General features: G+C 37.2%; 1 protein-coding gene across 11 annotated transcripts in view; it reads left to right on the top strand.

The window, feature by feature from the left end:
* Positions 1–19,408, top strand: part of Hnrnpc (heterogeneous nuclear ribonucleoprotein C) — a 58,543-nt gene extending 39,135 nt beyond the window's left edge. For 9 of the 11 annotated variants that reach the window (XM_047537473.1, XM_047537481.1, XM_047537491.1 and 6 more), the window contains 4 exons: positions 17,892–18,052; positions 18,484–18,597; positions 18,780–18,940; positions 19,040–19,408. In XM_047537473.1, coding sequence (XP_047393429.1) covers positions 17,892–18,052; positions 18,484–18,597; positions 18,780–18,940; positions 19,040–19,123 — 520 coding nt within the window. In that variant the 3' untranslated portion in view covers positions 19,124–19,408. The remainder of the gene's footprint in view (positions 1–17,891; positions 18,053–18,483; positions 18,598–18,779; positions 18,941–19,039) is intronic. The other 2 variants (XM_047537495.1, XM_047537486.1) reach the window with 1 other exon arrangement.
* Positions 19,409–19,750: the final 342 nt, after the last annotated feature.

Raw genomic sequence — 19,750 nt, 5'->3', positions numbered from 1 at the left:
CTCACACACACCAGGAATTCTTTTTTTTTTTTTTTTTTGTGGTGCTGGGGATCGAACCCAGGGCCTTGTGCATGCGAGGCAGGCACTCTACCAACTGAGCCATAACCCCAGCTCCTGCTGTTTTTTTTTTTAAAGCTTCCAAACATGTGCAGTCATTACTGGGAGTAATAAAAGAATTAAGAAATGGCTTTATTTCTGTAATTATTACAGTGTGTCTAGGTCATGACTGTTTTTAAGAAAATCCTAGAATGTTTTGATAGAATTTCAGAGATGTTTTGGACTCAGTCTTGTCATTTAGAAAATTTTAGCAGTGGTACAGTTTATACCTTCGTGATGATGATTGATTGTCCTTGTGGAAAAACTTACTTTTGGAGGAGGGGGTAATGGGGATTTAACCACGAGGTGCTTAGCCACTGAGCCACATCTCTAAGCCCTTATTTTTTATTTTAATAACGTCTGGCCTGGAATTTAGTAATCCTCCTGCAGGGAGTATAGGCACATGCCATTGTACCCATTACTTATCTGTTTTCTTCATGAGGTGGATAAACTTCATATTATCCCACTATAAATAACTTAAGTTTGAAAACCATTGCTCTATGTGAGGTATTTGGAAAAATTATTTAAGAGTAGAGATAGATTTTAGGGAGTGGTATAGAAATCATATGTATGCAGAAATATTTTTAGATTTCTTATATTTGCTACTTAATCATATTGATTGATGGTCCTACTCTTCAGTTTTTTAAAATAAGCTTTTAGATAATCTCTCCTTCATACTTTTATTATTCTTCCATTCAGCCAATAGGAAACGGTTTCTGATGACTGATGTAACCACTAGGTAACACTTGATGAACTGATTTCACTAGAGTGCTGAGGTTTTTGGTAGGAAAATGAACATGTTCATTCAAGACTTTGCAATGACAGCCATGTGTTGGTGACTTATATTGGGGAATTCAACCTTTGTTTTATAAAGTAGATGTGTAAAAAATGGTAGAGTGAACCCTTAATGTGGAATGTGGCGTATTCTGTAGGTGAATGCTTATCTGGGAAATAATAGGTTAAATAGAATCTCAGAAATATTTGGTTGTATAGGAATTGATGGGGAATCTCTTTGGAGAAATGTAAACCATTCTGAAGATACTTTTATTTTTTAATTGGGGATTGAACTCCTGTTTTTATTTTATTCAGTATTTTTATTGTATTTTATTTTTGTGGTACTAGGGATTGAACTCATGGCCTTGTGCTTGCGAGGCAAGCACTCTACCAGCTGAGCTATCTCCCCAGCCCTAGTATTTTTATATAAGCTCTTGCAGGGTTGCTTAGGGAGGGCTCATGACATCCTTGTATTTTCCTATCTCCACCTCCCAAGTAGCTGGGAAATTAGGTGTACAGATTCAGGTCTTTGATATATGTTAGCGATTCAGCATAAGAACCCTGGGTTCTATCAAAAAGTAGTTTTGTAAATGGCAAATTCATTTTTTCTCTTTATAACTGTGGAACAGTTCACTTCGCAAAATATTTATTAAATGTGTGTAAATGAGAATAGAATAATGAGTTGCCACATAATGTCATCCAGTACCTGATCAGTTTTCTACATATCAAACTTCATACATTTTATTTTGTGTTCTTTTGCCTTGTGGATTTCCTGAGAATTACTAAAGGATTTATTAGATTTAGGTTTTTATTTTCCCTCTTCATTGGTGTAGATGGGAGAGGAGGCATAATATTTTTTCCTTTAATCATGAATGGCCTACCGTTTTTGACAGGAACTATGAGAGTGTTAAGTATTTTGCATGGAGATACTTCTAGTTTATCAATTAGAAAGTAGGTAGGTTAACATTGCATTTTGTTTAGGTCAGTTAACAATTTGTGATGTGGTTGTTTTCATGACTGAGTGGTCAAGTACTCAAAACACTAAATTTTTATTTTTTTAAAAAAATTAGTTGTAGATGTAAAGAATACCTTTATTTTATTTTATTTTTATGGGGTGCTGATGATCGATCCTAGTGCCTCACATGTGCTAGGCAGTGCTTTGCCACCGAGCTATAACTCCAGCCCAAAACTTTAAACTGGAGAGTAATCAAAAGTTCAAAACATAAATGAGTCCTAATACATAATACTGGGGATGTAGTTTAGTAAGAATACTTGTCTGGCATGTCCCAGACCCTGAATTCAATCTTCAGTATTTCAAAAAAATGTTAGTCACTTAATGTACTTATTATGCTGTTTTCTGAGGAGAGTATCTGGGATGCATTGTACACTTAATGTTACAGTGCAGTATGGTTACCGATTTTTGGTATTACCTATTCTACACTTTATCTTAACACTTTAGTGATCACATACCTATGTGATTTTTATTAGGAAGTTTCATTTTCCACTAAAAATATAGATTAGAACTGTGACCACATTGATTCTTAAGTTACTTCAGTAACTTACTTAGCTTGCAGCTCTGTAAGTTCTTCGATGCATAGATTTCCAGTGTATGGCAAATTTCCATGTCACAGTGTCTCCTGATATATATATTATAGACTCCTTGCTGCTAGCTGTCATACCAGTTCATTATTCTTTTTGCATTAGTTACAAGATCCTAAAGTAGCTTTCAACATTGAAATAAATATTGATGTCATTTCTGTATAAGATTTACATATAGATATCTTTGTGCGTGTGTATATGGGTATTTCTATCTAAAGATGACCTGAACTCCTGTAATCCCAGCAACTCAGGAAGGTGAAGCACGAGGATCAAAAGTTCTAGACCAGCTCAGCAGCTCAGAACGCACTAAACAATTTCTCAAAACAATGTCTCAAAAAATAAAAGGGTGGGAACGTGGCCCAGTGGTAATGCACCCCTGGATAATTCCAAGTACCAGTGTCTTTGGCAGTAAGGATAACAGGACAGAGTGTGCAATTTGAAAATTGTTGTGACAGCACTTTCTGCGGAAAAAGTTTTCTTATAGGACCAGTTTCATTAAAACGCTTTTTAGTCATTTCAGGCAATTCACTTAAAATTTTTTTTCTCAGTGTGTTTTAGATGTCATTCCAATAGTGTTTGCAGTAAAAGTATGATGCTTAAGAAATATAAAAGATTTTAAATGTTCAGAATCCAACACAGGACTTTACACATGCTAGGAGAGCATCTACCAATTTTTTTTTTTTCCTCCATGTATTGGGACTTGTTTTGACCTGTTTCTTATCTTATAAGACCATGTACATTTCTGGAAAAAAATCAGACATATGTCGTGTCCCCAACTTTTCATTTAGAAGGTGAATACCCATACTAGTTCTTAAATTAGTGGTGATACTGCGGAACTTTTTTAGATACCACTGAGTTAGAAGATTCCAAATGATGAAAGGAACCTTAATTGAAAAAAAAAATTTAATTCAGTTATGTGCAGAGTGATTCTGATTCTTTTTTTCTTGGAGAACTTGGTGGAACCAGTAAGTATGATAGAGTAGTATATTAGGTTTGAAGAGAGGATTTCTAGTATGATATCTGAGAACAGGGTAAACAACCCTGGTCAGCAAAAGACCCTGGTTCAAGATGATTTTGGTTTCAGTTCTTTTGAGTGCTCTGTAAATAACAGCAGTTATTATTTATGGCATGTAATAATAATGTATAAGTGCCTGGAATGTCAAGTTGTTTGTTTATGCCAGCACATCAGTAATAGAAAGGCCAAGTACACTAAGAATTCGCAGGTTTTCCCAGGTATGGTAGCCCACTTCAGACCTGTAGTCCAGTGTCTGGAGGCTGAGATAAGGAGGATTGTAATTTGAGGCTGTCCTGAGCAACTTAGAGAGAACCTGGCTCAAATTTAAAAAGTGAATATGATTTGTGGTTCAGTGACCTTTGGTTCAATCATTAGAACCAATTGAAAAAACATGGTGGGGGGTGGAATTCAGAGGTTGGGTGCGACCCTGTGGTAAAGTGTTTGTTCTCTAATGTGCTGTAGGCCCTGGGTTTATCCTCCAGCAGCACACATAGCAAACAGTTTATTAAACTTTGAAGAAAGAACTGAAATGAATACAGGCTACCATGTATCTATCTTTGTGCAGAATTTTTCATTGATAAATTGTTTTTGCCCAAAGACTATAATAAACCTTCTCTGTTAAAGTTATGGAGCTTGCTTAGAGTACTTTCACATATGACTAAATTTGAAGTTGGCCTTTGAGAATAAGTTTTTAGGAGGAGAAGGTGAGAGAATACCTCTAAGAATTGAGGGTTCACGTTGTGTTACGGAGCAGTCAAGCTATCTTTTGAAAGAAATGTTGACATGTCAAGATGTTGCGGGAATTGACATCTTAGAAATAATTGCATGACTAGAAAAATGAAACTTGGAGAAAATGGGTTAAGTAGGTAAATTGTCTAAATGTAGGCATGGAGAAAAGGTAGAGAAGATAATCTGAATCAATCTTGATGTGACTGATCAGGTTAAAGACATCAGGTGCTTATAGGGAAAGTAATCAAAAGCTAAGATTTTTTTTTTGTGTGTGATTAGGTGGCAGGTTATGTAGTTAATGGATACAGGAAGAGAGGGTTGCCTTTACTATTGGGGAAAAACAGATTTTGCTCTAGTGTATTGGTTGCCAGCAGAGAAAACTAGTTGTGATGAAAGATGAAAATGCAAGATACACAAAAGAGGGAAAATGTCACCCTCCACACACTGCCATTCTGGGGATTGACCACGGGGCTGTTTTAATAACTGAAGTAAATCCTTAGCCCTTTTTAAAGTTTTAAAAATTTTAGGAAGGGCCTATGCTGTCCTCAAAATTGTGATCCAGTCTGCAGTTGTATCTCAGTGGTGGAGCCTTGCCTAGCACATGTAAGGCACTCAGTCTGATCCTTGGCACCACCTAAAAAAAGAAAAAGTGATCCACTATCCTCAGCCTCCTGAGTAGCTGGAATTGGGATTGCAGTTATGCACCACCATGCACGATCTGTCTCTGTGTGTCTCTCTCTCTCTCTCCCTCCCCCTCTCCCTCCCCCTCCCCGGAGACTAGGTCTCATTAAGTTGCTGAGACTGGTTTTGTTCCTTCTGTCAGCATTTCTTGTCTCTGGGATTACAGGGGTGAATCACAGCATCTGGCTATATGCCTGGCATAGAGTAATATTTGAATTGCTAGTTTGTTCTAGACAGACAAAAGTTAAAAAGTCAAAACAGAATATGGGTGGAAGAACCACCTTTATTGTGATAATCTTGTGCAGTGCTGGACCTGAGTGATGGTTTTTATATCTGTGTGAAGAGCACTGAGATACATATTTTGAAATTTTGGGAAATTTGGACAACTTTGTTTGGAATGTCATGCATTAGAGAACTTTAGGGTTTTTAAATAGATGGAGAAGAGAGTTTGGGGAATATTTGTAATTATTCAGTACTACTGTTGGTTGCTTCTTTTTCACTTATTTCTTATTATGTATTTTTTGGTACAGAGGGTTGAACCCAGGGATGCTGTACCGTACCACTGAGCTGTAATCCTCCTGCCTCAGTTTTCCAAGTCACTGGGATTACAGACTCATGCCACCATTTCTGGCTTGGTTCATTGTGTAGTGTGAATCTGAATAGGATTTTAGATGATGACATAGATTAGTATAGATACATTAAATGTATTCCTGTTTTTATTTGACTTTGAATTTTGATAGTAATGTTCTTTCTTTCACTTGGCATTCTTTTTTTTTAGGCTAGTTTCATTTTTTTATATGTATTTTTTTCAATTGTTGATGGGACCTTTATTTATTTACTTATTTATTTATATGCAGTGCTGAGAATCAAACCCAGTGCCTCAGTATGCTAGGCAAGCGCTCTGCCACTGAAAGAACCCCAGCCTCTAGTTTCCTTTTTATATTTTGTGCTATGCTCCTTTTCATTATATGGGATATAATTCTTTTAAGGACAAACTTTTGAGTCTGGATGAGACAATACTGTGACTGAGTTATTCTACTTACATACTTATCTAATTCCAGGGCAGTCCTCATCCAGGTAATCTTTGACAACTTCTTTGGTTTTTTTTTTTTTTTGTATTGGGGATTAAACCCAGGAATGCTTAATCACTTGGCCACATCCCCAGCCCTTTTTGTTTTAATATTGAGACAGCGTCTCCCTAAGTTGCTGAGTCTGGCTTCAAACTTGTATTCCTGTTTCCTCGGGCTCTCATAAGTTACTGGGAGTACTGTATCTGACTGGTGTTACTCCCCCCACCCTCTTAAGTTAGCTTTTTTGAGATATTAGGAAACATACCACACACCTTAAATTAAACTGTGTATGGTTTTTTAAATATATACATTTTTGCAAATATGACCATGGCCTAATTTTAGACCATTTTGTCATCCCCAGTAAATCTGTGGTTATTTAGTCAATTTTTGTTCCTCCCTACTCTTAGGCCTAAAGAAACCAATAATCCATAGATATGCCTTTGGACCTTGATGTTCAAAGGATAATGTATGTCTTTTCTCGTAAACTTATGTTTTTCACTCCTTGAATAAAACATTATGGTGTTTATCCATGTTGAATCTTGCATGAGTACATTCCATTTATACCTTTATTTATTATGCGATGCTGAGTATCAAACCCAGTGCCTCATGTGAGGTGAGTGCTTTCCCACTGAGCAGCAACCCCAGCCTTCCATTGCTTTTATTTATTAGTGAATTCCGTTGTATGAATAATACCATTTTGTTTATCCATTTATCAGTTATTAGGCATTGGGGTTGTTTCCTGAGTTGTGAACCAGTTGCTTCAGATTATAGGCACCATGTGGTTTCATTGTGATTTTGATTTGCCATTTCTCAACTAAAGATATTGAGTCTTATTTTATGTCCGTACACCAGTTTATCTCTTTACAAATGTATTCAGATCCTTTCCCCACTCCTTTTTTCTTGTGGGGTGCTGGGGATTGAACCTAGGGGCCTTGTGCTTGACAGGCAAGCACTGTATGAACTGAGTTATATCCCTAGCCCCTCCTTTATTTGTCTTTTTGGTACTGGAGATTGAACCCAGGACCCCTGTTACCCCGAACTACATTGCCAGTCATTTGTATTTTTAAAAAAGGGCCTCTTCATCTTACTGAGGCTGTCTTTTTACTTCTAGTCTTCTTGCCTCTGCTTTGTGAATCGCTGTGATTATAAGCGTGTGCCACTGTGCTTAACTCCTTAAACATTTTGGCATTGGGTTGGATTATACAAATTGTTTATCTTCTGCATAGAAGTATCCGGATAGAATATTTCATAATGGCTTTTTTTGGGGGTGGGGGGGTGGGGATCGAACAACCCCAGGGACTTGTGCTTACAAGGCAAGCACTCTACTGACTGAGCTCTCTCCCCAGTCCCCATAATGGCATTTTTTTTTTTTTTTTTAAGCTTTTATTTTTCGTTCCAACTTATTTCGCCATCCTGCTTTGTGATGAGGAGAGGCGTTGTATAACTATCCATTTGTATTGAGAACACTTACTAGAATTCATAAGAATTTTGGTTTTGTTAGAGAATAAATTATAAACACTGAGCTAGCTTTTTTTTTTTTTTTTTTTTTTTTTTTGTGTGTGTGTGTGTGTGTGTGTGGTGCTGGGGATCGAACCCAGGGCTTTGTGCTTGCAAGGCAAGCAGTCTACTGACTGAGCTATCTCCCCAGCCCCTGAGCTAGCTTTTGATATTATAGATAAATAGATGATTGGACATAAACTAGAGCAGTGCTATCCATTATATCTTTCTATGAAAACATAAATAGTCTGTATGTTGTGCATGTCTAGAGTACTTATACTTACAGGATTCAGAGTTGAGAAGTGGTCACTTAAAGTGATAAACTAAAGCCTGGACTTTGAGTAGGAAATTTAAAAATCCAGGGTGCAGTTTTATTTTTTGTTTTGTGCTGGGGATCTAATCAGGGCCTTGTGCATGCTAGGGAAGCTCTCTCCTACCATTTTGCTACACTCCCTATCTCTAGCCTTCAGGTGTAAATCAAAGCTTATAAGGAATATTGAAAGTATTAAGGAAACCATTGTTATTGGCAAAGAAATGAGAAGTAGATATTACCTGTTTGATAGGTATGGTGATATGTGTTTATAAGCTGAAGAAATGTAATCAAAGAAGTGAATCCACAAAATAGAATATACTTGTTCAGTTAACATGATTTTTTCTTTTCTAGGAGCTATTGTTATTATCTTACAGTGATAAGTGTGCTATTAATGTTTGGAATTAGCAGTGTTCATTAAGGAGGGTAGAATTATGGAGTACCAAAATGTAGAAATTTGCATTTTTGGTTTCCTTACAGCGAGAGAACATGTTTAGCTGCCCTCAGTCACTTATATCATAGGCACAAGATTTTAATAAATGATTTTAAAGAGATTCTGGTTTTTTAGTATATTTACGTAGTCAGTTTTTGTCTGATTCCCCTCCCCCAGGGGAAAGTCCTTCATCAAGGTAGTCTTCATCAAGTTAGAAAATAAGAATGCCAGCCCTGCTGACATTCCAGCTATGTAGTGTTCAGTTTATTATGTGTTGTTCATTGCAGTTTGTGCTAAATTTTTCCTGAAAGACTGTTTAGAAAAGTCATTTATTTTACTCAACAAATATTGTTATGATTCTAAGAGAATACAGAAGTTAAGTCATAGAGAGCACATTAACACATGGTACATGTCCTTAGCTTTTATTCCCAATGAGGCTGGAAAACAGTGAAAAGTTTCGAGTAGAACAACAGAAGGGTCTTCAAAATATTTTTTACAATTCAGACACAATGGCGCACACTTGTAATCCCAGTGACTTGGGTGACTGAGATGGGAGAATATCAGGTTCAAAGCCAGCCTCAGCAACTTAAGGAGGCTTAAGCAACTCAGTAAGACCCTGTCAATATATATATATATATATATATATATTTTTTTTTTTTTTTTTTTTTTTAAAGGGATGGGGCTTATGGCTCAGTTGTTAGTGCCTCTTTGCATTCAATCCCCAGTACTGATGAGCCTGGTGGCTAACGCCTTTAATCCCAGCAATTTAGGAGGCTGAATCAGGAGGATCACGAGTTGAAAGCCAGCTTCAACAATGGTGAGGGGCTAAGCAACTCAGTGAGACCCTGTCTCTAAATAAAATCCAAAATAGGACTGGAGATGTAACTCAGTGTGGAGTGCCCCTGAGTTCAATCCCCATTTAAAAAAAAAAAAAAAAAAAAAAAATCAAAAAACTAACTGCCGCAGTACCAACACACACACACACACACACACACATTTTTTAAAAGATCACTCTTATTATAGATAATAAGTGGCTAATAGAATTAATCTAGGCAAGAGGGCTTTTTGGGTGGGATGCAAGTTGTGGTAACAGCAATGGAGAAAAGTAGTTCAATATTGAAGTTAGCGCTGACATTTCTTAATTCATCTTGAGAGTTGAGAAATCAGAAGTAGGATGAAGGTTGACTGTCACAGATTAACTGTGGAAATGTAAAATTTAACTTAACTTTTTAGACATCCATTTGTAGATTTGTTTAGTAGGCAGTTTTTAAAATCAGGTTCAGGAGGTGATCTGTTTATAGCTTTGTTAAACCATGGCATTGGATGAGTAAGAGATAGCAGTACAGGGTGTCACTGAGTGTTTAGTACCTCACTTTTGCCGAGTCTGGCTTTGAACTTTGAATTCTCTTCCCCAGCCTCCAGAACTTTTGGGTTTATAGGTGCACCACTGCACCCTGCAGCAGTACTATTGTTAATGATAGGGATAATGAGAATGAATGTGCTAAGTTGATTTTAGAGTGCTGAAAAGAGGCTAGGTGCAGTGGCCCACACCTTTAATCCCAGTGACTCAAGAAACTCCAGAAGGAGGATCATTATTTTGAGAACAGTTTCACCAATTTGTGGTACTAAGCAACTTAATGAGTTGCTTCTCAAATTAAAAAGGGCTGGGGATGTAGCACCTCTGGGTTCAATCCCTAATACCAAAAGAAAAAAAAAAAAAAAAAAGAAGAAAAAAGGATGAGGGGATTAACAATAAGCAGGAAATATTGTGGAAAGTTTGTGAAAATATGTTCAAAGGGTGGAGAGGTGAAGTGTGTCAGACATTCTGTTTATAGTTCAGTAATATGCTTCAGTGGTAGTAGAAGAAATTAAGATTTGAATTACAAATGGGAAGGCATAAATTGGAGACAAGATATACACACACACACCAGGGAATCCAAAGGTGCTTTACCACTGAACTACTTCCCTAGCCCTTTTTACTTTTATTTTGCATCAGGACCTTGCTGTGTTGCAGAGGCTCACTTTACCTTGCCTCAGCCTGGGGAGCAACTGGAATCACAGGCTTGTGCCATGGCACCAGGCCTATAATTTTGAAATAAAATTTGGTTCATAGAATTCATAATCATATAAGCATCAATATAATCAAGATAGAAATCATTCTAAATCTCCCTCAAATTAGTTAATTATGCCCCCTTGTAGTCACCCTCTCACCCACACTCACAAACAGATGTTTTTGTTGACAAATCCTCATAAGGAATTTAATCCTTAAGTTAAAAAAAGTATTCTGCTGGTTTGGCTTTATAAAATAAAAATGTTTGAAAGAATGGGGTGTATATATTCTTTTTGTTACTAGGGATTGAAGCTAGGGGCACATAAGCACTAAGCTATTGCCCCAGGTGCCCATACCTCCTTTTAAAAATATATCTTATTTAGAGACCAGGTCTACCTAAGCTGCTTAGGGTCTTGCTAAATTGGTGAGACTGGTTTCACTGTTGTCTTGATTGTACCCCCTAAGCTGCTGGGATTATAGGTGTGTACCATCATGCCACATGTTGTGGTGTATAAACTTCATAAATATTTTACAGTTTTCACTTTTTATAAAATAAAAATTGTCCCATGCCTCATGGCAAATGCCTGCAATCCCCATCAGCTATGGACACAGAGGCAGGAAGATCATAGTTCCAGGTCAGTCTAAGTAGCTTGGTGACACCCATCAAAAGGACTGGGGATGCCACTCAATTTGTAAGTCTCTGTAAATAAAAAGAACAAAAATACAATGGAACCATGCTGACAGTTTGAAATACATAATTTTGCAAAAGGGTCCTTAGTCACAAATGGAAGTATAATTTTAGAACTTTTTGTGGGACAGGGACTGGGAATTGAACCCAGGGTTCCTCAACCACTAAGCCTAGTCTCCATCCCAACCCTTTTTAATTAATTTTCTTAGGGTCTTGCTAAGTTGCTCAGCCTGGCTTTGAATCTGTAACTGTGTGACTTTAGCCTCCTGAGTGGTTGGTACAGAGGTGTCTTCACTGCACCCAGCGGAAGAGTGGTTTTAGAACATTGTGAGAAACCACTATGGTTACTTATGACTGGGAAATGCTGTCACCATAGAAGTAAACCTTTATGTATGAAAACAAAGCCACGGTGCTTGTGTCTTCCTTTCTTTTGCAGGGGGGCAGCAGTACCGGAGGTCGATACTCAGGGCACTAGACTGAGCCACATCCTCAGCCCTACTTTTTGTATTTTATTTAGAGACGGGGTCTCACTCGGTTGCTTAGCACCTCACTGTTGCTGAGGCTGGCTTTCAATCCTCCTGCCTCAGCCTCCTAAACCGCTGGGAGTATGAGGGGGCCAGAGTGTCAGACGGTGGGATTTCCTTTCTTACCACTGTCTTGTTTGATGAACTAGCTAGGACTCCATAGAAACCTGCGTGATAGTCCAGTGCTTTTGGCTTAGAAAGTTTTCAAGGGAATTTTTGAATTGTCTTGCCATCAATCGTTTAGATTTTTGTTTACACACCTTCCCAAGAATTCAAATCACTGTTTTCTTGCCTCAGGTGGTTATTTATTTGCAACATCTAGAATACATATACATGTGTCTTGATTCCTTTTCTTTGTAGTAGGAAGATAGCATGTTGTATTCCCCATTCTAGATCTTTGAGTAGTTTTTAACACCTACAGGGGGGTGATTATTTCACCCCCTCCCTTCCCTTGGTTGTAGATGGAAACACTGTGACTTTATGTAATTTTTATGTGGTGTGAGGATCTAACTATGTTCAGAATTTTCGTTAAAGTTTGACCATTCTGGAAAGCAGTATGGAGATTACTCAGAAAACTTGGAATATAACCACCATGGGACACAGTTACCCCACTCCTTGTTATATACCTTAAGGAGTTAAAATGCGCATACTGTAGACACTATCACATCAGTTTATAGCAAATCAATTCACAATAGCTAAACTATGGAACCATCTTAGGTGCTCTTCATCAGATGAATGGGTAAAGAAAATGTGATATGTATACATAATGGAATATTACTCAGCCATAAAGAGAAAATGAAATGATGGCATTTGCTGGTATGTGGACAGAACTTGAGACTATCATGCTAAGTGAAATAAGCCGAAACCAAGAATACCAAGGCCCAATGTTCTCTCTGATAGGTGAATACTAACTGGCTACAAGGAGGTGGGAGTAGGGAAAAGTAGAAGTACTTTTGATTAGACAAAGGGGAATGAAAGTAGGGGAGGTGGAATGTGAATAGGAAAGTTAGTAGAATGAATCAGACATTACTTTCCTATGTTCATTTATGAATGCATGACCAATGTTATCCCTCACCATGTACAATCAGAAGAATGGAAATTTGTACTCCTCGTACTCCATGTATGTATAATATGTCAAAATACATTCTAGTGTTATGTATAACTAAAAACTAATAAAGAATGGAGTACTGATGTATGCTATAACATGGGTGAATCTTAAAAAAAAAAAAAAAAAAAAAAGGCTTGGTAAAAGAAGGTGAGAAAAGCCTTTGTTGTAAGGTTGAATTTATATGAACTGTCCAGAATGGGTAAATTCATAGAAACAAAGTAGATTTACTAGTTGGCTAAGGTGAATAATGACTGATAAATGGTGTAGAGTTTCTGTTTAGTATAATGAAAATGTGTTCAGTTGATTGTGGTGATTCTCCCCCCCCCCCCCCCCCCCGTAACTGCATATATTGTAAATCAAATATGTGCTGGGTGTGGTGGTGCATACCTGTAATCCCAGCAGCTTGGGGGCCTGAGGCAAGAGTGTCCTGAGTTCAAAACCAGTCTTAGCAAAAGTGAGTTGCTAAGCAACTCAGACCCTGTCTCTAAACAAAATACAAAATAGGGCTGGGGATGTGGCTCAGTGGTTGAGTGCCCCTGAGTTCAATCTGTTACAAAAAAAAAAAATATCAAACGGCAATAAAAAAACCTGTGGAATAATATACTTTGAATGGGTGTGTTGTAATGGTATATAAATTTTATCTCAAGGCACTACAATAAAAAAATTGTTTGTATTGACCCTGTGTTGTTCTTGTACTCATTTACCACTTAGCCCATTTATGTTTCAGATAAAGAGGGCTTGCAGTTATCCAGTTTAGTTCTAACCAGACTCCACCAAGAGAGCATGTTTTTTATGGTCAGATACTTGTGGATAACCTTTAGGAATCATTTAATTTAGAAATAAATTATAAAAATCCAGCAGTTAAAAAAAAAAAAACTGCCAACTATGTTATGAAAAGTTTGATTTGTGTCATTTTGACAGTTTTGTGTTTATCTTTTAATGTAATCTATGTTAAACATGTTACATAGAAATTTTTAGCACATCTTTTTAAACACAAAGTAAAAAGCTCTACTCTGAAAATTAGAGATATTATCTTGTACATTAATGTTATCTGGATTCAGAACAGTAATTTTGTATTTATAGCCCCTTGATATAGTGTGAGGGTTGGTTACAGGAGATCCATGTATGCCCAAGTCACTGATATAAAAGTGCATGATATTTGCATATAAACTGTATGATGTGCTAGGGCAGAATCCAGTGCATGCTAGTTCAGTGCTCTCTCAGTGAACTATACCCCATTCTTCGCCTTCATACTTTTAAATATTCCCTATATTACTTAGCAATACCTATAACAGTGCAAATGGTATGTAATTTATTGTTTAGAGAATGACAGACCAAAAAGTATGTTCTATGGAGTTATTTTTCTTGAGTGATTCCATTCTGTAATTTGTTGAATTTGCAGTCTTCTGAGCAGTTGTATGATCCATACAGTTGTGTGAAAGTTTATGCTTTTGAGAAATGATTTGGAAATTTGCTGTTTCAATTACTCATGTAGGTTTTCCCCATTGTTTAATGTTTGTGAATGAGATGTCCAGGCAAGGATAATAATTACTGAATGCCTTAATTACTTAATGGTTTTTAGATTCACTTGAATCGTGTAGCAGGAGATCTTTAATGCACTAGTAAGGTTTATTTATTTATTTATTTTTTTTAATTTTTAGTTTTTTGCGGTGCTGGGGTATGAACCCAGGGCCATGTGCTTGCGAGGCAAGCGCTCTACCAACTGAGCTGTATCCCCAGCCCCCACTAATAAGTTTTAGAAAAAGAATTACAAACTTCTGAATAAGCAGTGTAACATACCATAGACAAGGAATTAGTAATAGAATGAACAGATTATCTCAAGTTGGAATTTATTGGCAGGAGCCAAGCAAAGTTAATGTAGTGGTTTGTATCTGTAGAGAGTCACACCTATCTAAAGAGTTTGAGATAGGTGCCTGTAATCAATTGGTAGTTAATTTAACTAGTAATTTGTACAGCTATTGTGAAGAAACTTGTTCTTTTGCTCTTACTACTTACTACTTTAGATTCCCATCCTGTTGTTCTTGAATTTATGTCCCCCCTCCCCCTTTTTGGTGCCTCTAATTAAAAGTATCTTTCTTAGAAATAAACACATAGTCTTCTGGATTTGGTTTTGTATTGCTCAGATTGAATGGAATGTTTGAGATAGGGACTCTTAACCAGGTTGGCCTCATATTTGAAATTCTCTCCAGCCTCAACCTCTGGAGTATCTTGGGTTGTATACATGTGCCACCATGCCCAGATTTGTTATTACTCCATCTGTGATTTTTAATCTTTTTGTAGGTACATTCACTGATCCCCCCCGCCCCCCGTACTGGGGATCAAACTCAGGGCCTTGCACTTGCGAGGCAAGCACTCTTACCAGCTGAGCTATCTCCCCAGCACACATTCACAGATTTTTAGCAACATTGTGCAAGCAGTTCTTAGGCCTCCTAAAACCTGGACATTGTGACTCAAAATCTCTTGCTTTTTCAGGAAAATCAAAAGCATATGGGAAGAAATTTGATCTAGAAAGTTTTCCATTGTAAATTAAAAACAATGGATGTGAGAAAAATACCCCCTAATACCTCCTATTGTTTAAATGAAATTAGAATTCAGTTGTATACCTAAACTAAATTTGGTAAAACCAGAGTTGTACTCAGGGGAAAGTAATTGTATAATTAATGGTATTTGAAAAATAAGTTTGCGAGAGAGAGAGCTCCTTTTGAAACTTGAGAAATTGCTATTACCTGTTTTTTATGTTGTCTGCATCTCCTGATTTAACTACTGGTTAGCAATACTTGGTAGAGGGGAAAGGTCTGTACTGAACTTAGACTTTTTTCCATTGTCTTTATTTTGTATTATAAACTAGAAACACTTCAAAGTATATGTGAGAAGGTGTTCCCATGTTACAGGCAAATACTCAAAATGGGTTAGCATATTTTGGCAATTTTGTTGAGGGATTGTGGACCAGTTTTACTTGTTGCATGATGAAGGATGACCTAAATTATTTATCTGTAAAGAAAAGAAATAGGTATGGTGATTCAGTAAACATTCAGGAGAGTATAGATGATGATTATCATTATTTGTTACTGGGGATTGAACTAAGTCATGCTTTAAAACCTTGTTCTATCCCCAGCCTTTTCAGTTTTGAGATATCAGTGTGCTAAATTACTGAGGGTTCCACTGAGTTGCTGACACTGATCCTGAACCTAAAATTCTCCTTCCTCAGCCTCTTAAGTCACTGGGATTCTGGGCAAGGGCAACTGTACACAGGGTCAATTATTATTAATAGGTTAATAGTAAAGTTTTCTGAGTTTTCAAAGTTTTCTACTACTTTGGTTTAATGATTGAAATGGGTTAATAGTCAAGGAGATTTTGGTGCCCCAGGGATTTGGGAACCATATTGGAAATTTGCTGTGGGAAATACTTAGTTTTTAATTTCTTTCAAAATGTCTTAATTTTTTTTTTTTTTTAATCTTATTTTGCTTGATTGGGGTGGAGGCAGACCAAGGATTGAACTCAAGAGCACTCAACCACTGAGCCATATCCCCAGCCCTAATTTTTGTATTTTATTTAGAGACAGAGTCTCACTGAGTTGCTTAGCGCCTCACTTTTGCTGAGGCTGATTTTGAACTCAGTCCTCCTGCCTTTAACCTCCTAAGCCTAAAGATTATAGACTTTGCCCAACTCATGCCTGTTTTTATATTACCACTTAAGTGTCCATATTTCAGATTTAGTGTGCAGTCATCATTCTCCTAGTTCTCTGGGACTAGCAATTATGGTGCAATTGTTCTATCACTGAATTACATCCTAAACTCTTGTTTGTTTGAGACATCTCAGTAATTGTCCATGCTGCCCTTAGATTTGTAAATACCTTCCCCATTAGCTGCAACTATAAGCACGTGCTACTGTACTTGCTAAAATTGATATTTTCACTTCACCTAGGATGTTAGTATTCAGAAAATTAGCCACTATCATATAGACATGTAGCGGGGAGATGTGGCCTTATAGGTGATTTGTAAAAGAACAGGGTTGTTTTAATAAATCACATTTGTTCTTTAAAACCTTTGGAGTTAGGCAGACCAGTTGGCTGATGGTGGTTGTTGGTTTTTTCTTATTTGATTGTTGATATTTTGGTATGGGTATTAAACTCAGGGTCACTCCACCATCCAGGTACTTCCCGTTTTTATTTTGACAGGTTCCATGCAAGCAGTTTTTTTTGTTGCTGTTTTTTTTCTTTTGTTTGCTATGGGAATGGTGAAATTTTTCTTTAGGAATGTCAAAGGGTCAGCTTTTGGGGGGGTTAGTATTGGGGCTTGAACCCAGAGACTTGCACATGTGAAGCAAGTTCTCTACTGCTGATCTATTCCCCCACCCCTGTTGTTTATTTTTTATTTATTTATTTTTTGATTTTTGTTTGAAACAATTTCACAAAAGAGTTTCCCATGCTGGCCTGACAGTTACCAACTTCCTCCCCCAGCCATCTGTTGGCATGTGCCATCATACCTTCCTCTTTGATTGGAGCTATTAATGGAGTTTATCATAAATGTAGTTTGACTTGACAGTGGCATATTCATGTCACATGTTTAATATTAGTGTTATTGACATCCAGGTAAAGCATTTTTCTGTGAGTCTTTCAACCATGAGAAATAGCTGTGGAGTTTTACTGGTCAAAAATGGTTGCTGAGAGCCAGGTGCGGTTGTGCATGCCTGTAATCCCAGTGACTGGGTAGGCTGAGGCAGAGGATCACAAGTTCAAAGCTAGCCTCTTCAACTTAGTGAGGCCCTAAGCCACTGAGCAAGACCTTGTCTTGAAATAAAAGAAAAAGTACTGAGGATTTGCTTAAAAGTCAAGTGCCCTTGAGTTCAATCCCTGGTACCAAAAAAAGAGTCATTGGCAGTTTTGTGGTTCAACCTACGATCTTTTGTGATGCTTTGTATTTTTCTGTGACTTGAAAACATCATGAATTTGACTAACAACTAAAAACCTCTATTTGAGTCATTTGATTTTAAGAGTCCTGGGGCTGGAGTTGTGGCTCAGTGGTAGACTGTTTGCCTGGCATGTGTGAGTCCTTGGGTTAGAAACTTAGCACCACATATAAATAAATGGAAATTTAAAAAAAAAAAAATTTACTGACAACTAAAAATATTTTATTAATAAACATAGAAATAACTTATTTCCAATACTTAAAGTCAATCAACCATATCATAACATATACATGTATATATGTAATGTTTTTTGAAACTTGCTGGAGTGTTAAAAATAATATATCAGATAATTGAGGTTTTAAATGTGCATTGTTTTTTTGTCCAATAGGATGTACAGTTACCCAGCACGTGTTCCTCCTCCTCCTCCTATTGCTAGGGCTGTAGTGCCCTCTAAACGCCAGCGTGTATCAGGAAACACCTCTCGAAGGGGCAAAAGTGGCTTCAATTCTAAGAGTGGACAACGGGGATCTTCTTCTAAGTCTGGAAAGTGTACGTGTTATTATTTCAGCTTTGCGTTTCTGGTTTTTTCTTGTTTGTCTTGTTTTGAATTAGGTAAATTAATGAAGTATTCAGCTTCTATGCGTTTTTTTTGCACAATCAAAATAGTGTGTGAAGGTTGTGCTTAGGACTCTTATTCTAGAGTATGTTCTATCAACAGCTGCTTGCTAATTTTTAAAAAACCTTTAGGTAAATGAGTCACCCATTTTTGTTTAATGAAATATTTCTTTATGTAGTTAAAATACTAAGTTCAGATTTATTCCATGTTAGGATTTGTATTGTTTTTAGTTTTTTGCATTAGGATTGTTTTTTTAAAGCAGAAACATGTATATCACTGTTCTCCTTTTGGTTTCTGGTGTAGTCTAGTAGTAGGTATATTCTGATCCATTTGAATATAATCTAAGATTTTGTTTGTATTAAAGTGAAAGGAGATGACCTTCAGGCCATTAAGAAGGAGCTGACCCAAATAAAACAAAAAGTGGACTCTCTTCTGGAAAGCCTGGAAAAAATTGAAAAGGAGCAGAGTAAACAAGCAGGTAAAGGTCTTTCTTCTTTTGTGTGAAATTGCTTAGTTACCTAAGATAGTTGAAAAGTATGTTCAGCTACTGGACTGTGAAGTAACTTTAAATGAATATTGGGGTGTTTGGATTGGGAAACTCACTTGTGTGGGAGGTGTTGTGATTCTACAATTAGATAGACTTGTCCTTCTTATTTCCAGTAGAGACGAAGAATGATAAATCAGAAGAGGAGCAGAGCAGCAGCTCCCTGAAGAAAGATGAAACTAATGTGAAGATGGAGTCTGAGGGGGGTGCAGATGACTCTGCTGAGGAGGGGGACCTACTGGATGATGATGATAATGAAGATCGGGGGGATGACCAGGTGAAAACCATGGGAAAGGAAAGAAAGAGGTGGTGGAGGGGGGACCAGGGACACATGGAGTGCCTCTAACTCCATCCTATTTGTGTCTGTTTCTCACAGCTGGAGTTGATCAAGGATGATGAAAAAGAGGCAGAGGAAGGAGAGGATGACAGAGACAGCGCCAATGGCGAGGATGACTCTTAAGCACATAGTGGGGTTTAGAAATCTTATCCCATTATTTCTTTACCTAGGCGCTTGTCTAAGATCAAAATTTCACCAGATCCTCTCCCCTAGTATCTTCAGCACATGCTCACTGTTCTCCCTATCTTTGTCCTTCCCATGTTCATTAATTCATATTGCCCTGCGCCTAGTCCCATTTTCACTTCCTTTGACGCTCCTAGTAGTTTTGTTAAGTCTTACCCTGTAATTTTTGCTTTTAATTTTGATACCTCTTTATGACTTAACAATAAAAAGGATGTATGGTTTTTATCAACTGTCTCCATAATAATCTCTTGTTATGCAGGGAGTACAGTTCTTTCCATTTATACATGATTTCAGTAGTTGCTTCCCTAACTGCAAAGGCAATCTCATTTAGTTGTAGCACCTGAGAGCAGCTTTGAGTTAGAGGTATGTGTGTTATCCCCCACATAATAGTCCAGTGTGGGGCTGTTCAACACAAATGTAACAATGTATTTTTGTGAATGAGAGTTGGCATGTTAAGTGCATCCTCTAGAAGAATAATTAGTGTAATGGTCTTTATTTGTTTTCTAAAGTTGATACTGTGGGTTATTTTTGTGAACGGCCTGATGTTTGGGACCTTTTTTCTCAAAA

Source organism: Sciurus carolinensis, chromosome 2, assembly GCF_902686445.1.
Source record: "Sciurus carolinensis chromosome 2, mSciCar1.2, whole genome shotgun sequence".
NCBI lineage: Eukaryota > Metazoa > Chordata > Mammalia > Rodentia > Sciuridae > Sciurus > Sciurus carolinensis.
This window is presented reverse-complemented; position numbering and strand designations above follow the sequence as displayed.